The sequence below is a fragment of the Morus notabilis genome, unplaced genomic scaffold, assembly GCF_000414095.1.
Source record: "Morus notabilis unplaced genomic scaffold, ASM41409v2 Scaffold397, whole genome shotgun sequence".
NCBI classification, from domain to species: domain Eukaryota; kingdom Viridiplantae; phylum Streptophyta; class Magnoliopsida; order Rosales; family Moraceae; genus Morus; species Morus notabilis.
In genome coordinates, this window is record NW_010363944.1 from 235,099 (window position 1) to 242,541 (window position 7,443).

A 7,443-nucleotide genomic window follows, 5' to 3' on the forward strand; every position below is an offset into this window, starting at 1 on the left:
CACCCGCACTCCGATCGTGGAAACGAGAATAACAAAGAAGATCAATTGGTTGAGGCTCTTCCGGTTGCTGTTTGGAACACTTTTATCTGTCAGACATGCAGTTTCTTAAATCTCAAAAGGTATGATTTAGATCTTTAGTATTTATGTTATATAGCATCATGAACATCTTCTTGATTGGCTTTGGCATTGATTTACATTTTTTTTTAAATTCTGCTGCGCACTCGATGCCTTATTTTCCAACAAGGCTAAGGTTCACGAAATCGCAGCCAGAGTGGCAAAGGAAGGAAATATCAACCCCATGTTTGACGAATGTGGAGGTACTTGGAAGGCAATTGGAAACTACGGTACCTAGTTCGATATTACCGTTGGAATCCATGTTAGGGATGTCTGTGAGCCTTTCCACGATGCCTGGAAGGACGTGGACATCCAGCATAAGAGAGAAATTCAGCAGCGTCTGCTGGTATAAATTATTCAACTTCATTGTTTTTTAATTTAATCTAAATTTCAATATAATAAAATAATTTAACATGTTTATATTGTATTATAGGAATGCTTCAACCTCAATTATGATCGCGATGATGGTACACTTAGGTCTGTGGTCGACAGGGAGGCTGTAAAATGTTATAAGGATTGGAAAAGTGACCTTCTTGACTATTTCAAAGATCTTGGTGGTTCACAAAATGAGAGTGCAGTTAGGACCCACCCTCCCAAAAACCACATGAATTCAAATAACTAGGGTCGTTGCTGTGATAGATTGATGTCTGACAAGTTTCAGGTAATTGAATCTCTTTTATATGTCATTTTATTATATATAATAAAGGTTAATTTTACTAATGCTGAATGTAATCATAAATAGAAAAAGTCAGGGATCAATAAACTTAATCGTAGCAACCAAAAGTGGTCAAGTTTTCATGGTCAGCTGTCGTACTCCTAACATCGCGAGAAGAAAGTTAGTATTTGTTAATAATTTATTCAATATAAATGTTAATTTGGTAATCGATTACACTATATTCATATACATTTAAACTATTGTACATTCTACCACAGGGACTCAACAGCCGATGTCTGTCATTGATAACTGGGGGACATGCATCGTCGTGGGGACACTTGGGTTAATCCCCAAGCGGAGCAGACTTTTGTAAGTATACACGTAATGTTTAATTATATTTTTTTATTTAAAGCACATTATGTATTTAATTATTTTTTTTATAATATTTGTTGCATCAGATAGAGGGAGAAAGAGAAACTTAGATCCAGACGCAGTCTGCTACTTCTGGATCATCCGCAGCAGGGACAGTTAACGAGGAGGATATTATGCAGCAGTTTCTGGGCACCCACAGAGGACACAAGACTAGAGTGGGTCGCACATTCCCACAAAAATTTTATCGAGGGGATGCGTCGTCATCTGGCTTACGCTCGGTAAGATCTTCTACGACACGTTCTGACCCACACGTAGAAGAATACTTGCAACAAAGTTACTAGTAAAACCTCCAGCTGTACGAGAGCGTCAGAATGATGCAGGATTTCACCACTCAAATGCACCCCAACATGACTTTCCCAGCGGTTACTCCTCCTGTGCCGGTATATCCGTCCAGGTCATCCGCCTTTGAATCCTTCTGATGATAACGACGATGATTCTAGTGATGCTACTAATTTAGGAGATTAGATTTTTATTAATGTAACAATTTGTATTTCCACACATTTCTACCATAATTACATTTTTATTTTATTTTATTAATTACTTTTTACAATAATAATTTTAATTTATATTTTTTATTATGTATTTCCTTTTATTTAATTCTTTTTTATTATTATAATATCATGAATTATATTTAATATTGGGTTTAAATATATAGTAATATACAACATTGTTTAGTAAAATAATAAATAATAAATAAAAAATTAAAATATTATTTGCGACCACAAATGTGGTCGCAAAAAATATAAGCCACGTTAGCTAAATCTGCATTTTTTGCGACGACTTAACTCGAAAAATGTCGTTACAAAAACTCAATGCCATGTCATCTTAATGAGGTAACCGGTGAAATAATTGCAGCGACTCATTTGCGACGATTGTCATCGCAAATATAATTACGATGACTGCTTGTCATCGCAAAACTTATTTTTGCGACGAATCAATTACGGCGACAGTTTTGCGACGACAAGTGGTCGCTAAAACTTCATTTGCGATGACTTTGCATTTGTTGCAACGACTTTTTGTCATTGCTTATAGTCCTGTTTCTTGTAGTGATGTCGTCGCCAAAACAGTCATTTTGAAAAGAATTTTCTGGAACCATTTTTTGCGACGACTTTTTAATATGTCGTCGCAAAAAATAAAGAAATATCTGGAACCTATTCGCGGGAAACCACCAAATTTTCTGTCACTTTTTGACCACGTCACCGCCAGCTGTAAGTATCAATATAATGAACAAACTGGCTCCAAAATTGTTGGCGCCAGATTGGTTTTGGCGCCAATGGCTATTAGCGACGACATGTCGGTGTGAATAAATTATCAAATTTTAGCGACGATATGTCGTCGTAAATATTTTAAATTTGTGCAACGGCATGTCGTCGCAAATAGGGAATGTGATGACAAGTTGTTCAAAAATTTTTTTTTCTTTTTGGCGACGGTATGTCGTCGCTAATACTGTAATTTTAGCAATGATAAATGTCGTCGCTAATAATGTCGTCGTTAATAACCGTTTTTGATGTAGTGCCTTGAAGACTTTGAATGGATATGTGTTATAAAACTAAGAAGAGAAATAAAAAAGAGCCATTTGATAACATATATTTATTGCTGTATAATTCTATTTGTTGACTCATATCTTTGTTTATTATTGGTTATTGAATATGACTTTGTTTGTTAATTTTGATTAAATTACTATCTTCTTATAAATTTTGAGTTATTCTTGTATCAAATTTGTGTGGAAATGCATAATTAGAATATGAATTTCGATGTGAAGCTGATTGTTGAGTTAATGCTATCAATAGTTGTGTAAGTATTAGCTTTTAAGTTTAGATTGTGAGCCCAACCGATTGTTAATGAAGATAACAACTATGTCGTAACTACGCATGTTATCAGAATTTTTTCCCCAATTACTAATATCTTTATTTACAGCACTGATAATTGATTCCAATATTTACCGATTTAAATCAATATGATGGTGTGTGCAAGAAATGTAATTGAAATGTATTCAATAATTTACTGGATATTTGGGCAAAGAAAAATTCACATTGAATAGGCTGTCCATGAGAAAACTCGAAAAAGCTGTGTTTTAAAATAAATAAATAAATAAATAAAATTTCAGAGGCACATATAACAACAGTTTTTGCTGAACGTGCCTTCCCTGAGCTTGTCACCGCTTTCATAAGCACATTCAATGATGCTTAAAACTTTGTTGCATGTCCAAACATACAATGACCTGACTTTAACGACGCTTGTTAGAGTACCGTTAAACCGATGTACTTTAAATGTCGTCGTTTTCACTTTTCTGTTAAATACCCGTTGGGATGCAGTCATGCTAGATGTCACTCCTACCGGTTCATTTTTTTTAAAGCTCTTAATGCTAAAACATCTTGAATTTTTTTGGGGTACATATATATATATATATATATAAAATAACTGCGTGATGCATATATTATGATTTAGAGGTGCAGCAGGACGCCCACTAATTAAGGAATCAACTAAAAATACTAACTTAACAAACCAACACTTTGAAAGAATTGTTTATTTATTGATAAATAAAGAACAGCACGAGCTCCCACTAGCTCTTATTCAAGAAAGTTATGACAGAGAATAATAGAACTTATTATATGGTACTTCTAGACATAATTGAATAGGGAAACGACAATGAGGGAAAATACAGACACAAGGGCACCGGCAAAGGTCAAAGAGGGAGCGCTGTAAGAGCTGTCACTAGGGGGCGGCGCTGCCAAAGTGCTAGAGGTGTTCGTTGGAGACCCGACAGTGACGATCATTTTCATCCCGAGTTCGCAGTGGTTGTCAACGGTGCACAAGAAGAAGCGAGAACCATTGGCAATGAGATTGGCTGTATAACCACTGAGATACACAATTCCTGGTTTGGTGCAGTTTTCATATTCGGCTAGGGTTGAAACTTCAGCCACATTGTGATCCAATGTTCCGGTCCAATTGAACACTAATATTATAGAAAGAAAAAAAGAAGAATATCATGTTAGGAAGAAGAAGAATTGTACTCATAGAGCACATTTTTAAATCGTCAAATCAAATTCTGCAAAATTAACAATCAAATCCTATCAAAATCACATAAGATATAATAAAGGGTACTGTAACTGAAGATGATTCACGGGTTAAATACTACAACATATCATAAGATTTTTTTACCCTATCAAAAGATTCTTTTTTTAAAGAAACCAAATACTCCCATGGTAATTTTGATATTGATCGGACACGTACGCCATATAATCATCTTTTATTATTCGTCATGTATCCCTTTGGTTATTCAGTTAGGAGTTTTTCAATATTAGGGTATTCCTACTTGTTTCATTATATATATTAAGAATAAAAAATTTGAGTCTAACTTATAAATGACTAAAAGTTCAAGATACGTAGGTGTAATTTATCCTTTTTCATATGCCAGATCTTGCTTTTAACTTTATTAAAGATTAAAGATTAAATAACAAGAGTAAAATGTCCCCTGACAAACTCATTAAATAAGATGCTTACAAACTTCGTCGCCAATATGGAAAGTCTTGGAGTTGGTCCAATCGGAGTAAAATGACGTGTTAGGAGGAACAGTCCAGCCCAAGCTATCTCCAACCACATATGATTCTGCAGTTGCACCCTTTAGCAATGCTACCGTGATGATCAATAAGCACCCCATTAAACCCATTTTGCTAGCCATTTTCATATATATATATATATATATATATATGTGTGTATTTGCGCTCAAAGATCTAGCAAAGCTTATTTATTTATTTCTCTGCTACTTTTCAGGCTCGAGATATATTAATGTACTTGTGATATTGGCTTTTGGTAAAATGTATTTTGAAGGTTATAGTTTGGAGCTTGCTATATATTATATATATATATATACACTTGTTCACGGTGAAAATTCGGTGGACGAGAATGATAGTTATAGACGGATATATATACTTGTTCACGGTGAAAATTCAGTGGACGAGAATGATAGTTATAGACGGTATTAATGTTTTGACTTTTTCAATTTCCATATTTCGTCCGTACACTGAATCCATACTTTTCAATTTCTCTATTGTGCCAATGTTGTTGGATGTTTAACCATACTTTTTACTTTTTTGAATCATACTTTTCAGTTTCTACAAACGCGCACGTGTCTATACTGTTGCATATTGGATTTCAAAATTTACGGCTTGCACAGTAACATGCATGACTGTGTCTATGTCTTGCACGCAAATTTACTAAAGAGAAAAAAAGATATAATGTTTGTCACGGTACTAAACCAAGCCGATAAGAAAAAGTTATCAAATCATATATTTATATGCGTAAACTACCCTTTCTAAGTATATATAATATTGATGCAGGAGGTTTGTGATGTGATCATTTTTGTCGTTTCTTTATGATACATTTCATGTCGTTTTTTATCTTAAGTTTAGTTTTGTTTGGAGTAGCTTTATAAGCTAAGACCCATCTGTTGGTACATTGAACATAGAATTGCAGTCCCTTTTTGCCTTGATCGGCCATGGATTTGGCTTCTTCTTGTCTAGACTTTCCACGTCATATATAATTAAACTGATCTGTTCTTTCACAGCTCCATTCATATATGCTGCACACATTCGTTCAATTGTATGACTGAGGCATATGCCATATAGAGTTGATTCCCTTTTTTTTTTTTGACACTTTCAAATAAACTGCAGTGGTTTGTAAGAATTTTAATTAGATGTTTGGTAGAGGGATTCGTTCCCTGATTCGAATCATGATTTATAGTTCGTTACAGTATTTTCTCTCACAAAAAATTCACGTAAATCGAAAATAGTTCGAATCACATGATTTGAATCCTCCAACTAAACGTACTAAGTGTCCCATGTGTATTTATGGATATTTCCGATTTAAAGAAATTTAACACAATGGTTTAATAAAATAATAAAGGATAATTTTTATTGGTTAATTAGAGAAGCGGAACTTTTTCAAGACGTTCTTAATGTTTGAACAGTTTTTCCTCTCATGAACCCATACCAATAGCCCCCAAAGAATCTTTCAAGTGATCTAAATGACTATGGGATGTAATGAGCTATTTATATAGGTAGGTTAGACTTATTTCGCAATTAAGTCAAGTTTCCAGATCAACAATTGCGATTAAAATTGCAACTTGTGGGAGTCACGTAGACTGTATGGTTAACCGGACAAGTTTGTCTGGTTAACCGGAAGACGGACACTGTCCGTACAGCCTAACACTGTTTGATTAACTGGACATAGCCCACCGATTAATTCGACCCAATAAATAACTTTAAATTAATACGTAATTAATTTATCTTAAATTAATACGTAATTAATACAACCAATAAATAACTTTTGAATTAATTTAACACTTTATTAATTCAACCAATTTATCTTGAATTAATTTAAATAATTAATTCAACCGATAAATCACTCATGAATTAATTACATCCGATTTATAACCAATTGCAGAAATAACATAAGTTATCAATTTGTAGGAAATACGCCGTATCTCCTTAGAAAAATATACGAGCTAGCAGAGGGACTTGATGGATATGTATTGATCAAGCTCCTACAACCACGATAGTATTCGTTAAGTCACAAGTTCATGACATGATTATAAGTTCTAGTATTACTCAACTAAAAGTCTAGAACTGCACTCTCGATTAATACAGTATATTTGCCCATTATTTTATTATATTGTGTATCATCCCCATAGGATACCTATAATTGACTTAAGGTCAAGTTCCATTTTACCTTCCCGATTATATTTATCTTATGTTCCATTATCACTCTATCAAACCACTATTCGTACCAATACAAATAGTAAACCATTAGATAACACAAAGTAGTCTAGTGGCTGAGTGCTCATGTTTTCCAATCCTTGGATAATGCCATAAGAAGATATTATTAACTCTTTTAATAAGAGTTACAGATCCCCTATCTATGAATAATAAATCTACGCATACAAGAGTCATACGCCTAACATAACAGTAAGCGTACCTTTACACAATGTCAAGATGTCTCCCTTTGGCACATCAAAAAGCAGAAGTCAAGTGTACGTGTTCATTATTTATCTCAGGATTAAAATAATAACAGATAATTAATCAAGAGTGAATTATTTTAGCCAAACAAAATTATTAATTAAAATAATTTAATTTTGGAGAGAGAGAGAGAGGGGGGAGAGGAATTATTAATTAAAATAATTTAATTTTGAAGAGAGAGAGGGAGGGGGGAGAGAGAGAGAGAGGGGTGTGAGAATAGGGTTA

General features: G+C 33.9%; 1 protein-coding gene across 1 annotated transcript; it reads right to left on the reverse strand.

Annotated features, from left to right (window-relative positions):
• Window positions 1–3,822: 3,822 nt before the first annotated feature.
• On the reverse strand, window positions 3,823–5,009 carry LOC21399682 (cucumber peeling cupredoxin). Its single transcript, XM_010105425.2, has 2 exons — window positions 4,706–5,009; window positions 3,823–4,157 (listed from the first exon to the last, which is right to left on the reverse strand). The coding sequence occupies exons 1-2, from the start codon at window positions 4,887–4,889 to the stop codon at window positions 3,823–3,825; spliced, it is 519 nt and encodes a 172-aa protein (XP_010103727.2). The 5' UTR covers window positions 4,890–5,009.
• Window positions 5,010–7,443: the final 2,434 nt, after the last annotated feature.

What these genes read in the sequence shown, in the direction of transcription:
- LOC21399682 (XM_010105425.2), bottom strand. Translation starts at nt 4,889, where the DNA reads ATGAAAATGGCTAGCAAAATGGGTTTAATGGGGTGCTTATTGATCATC. An exon ending in CCATATTGGCGACGAAGTTT is followed by an intron (nt 4,158 to 4,705) that starts GTAAGCATCTTA and finishes CTATAATATTAG; the next exon opens with TGTTCAATTGGACCGGAACA.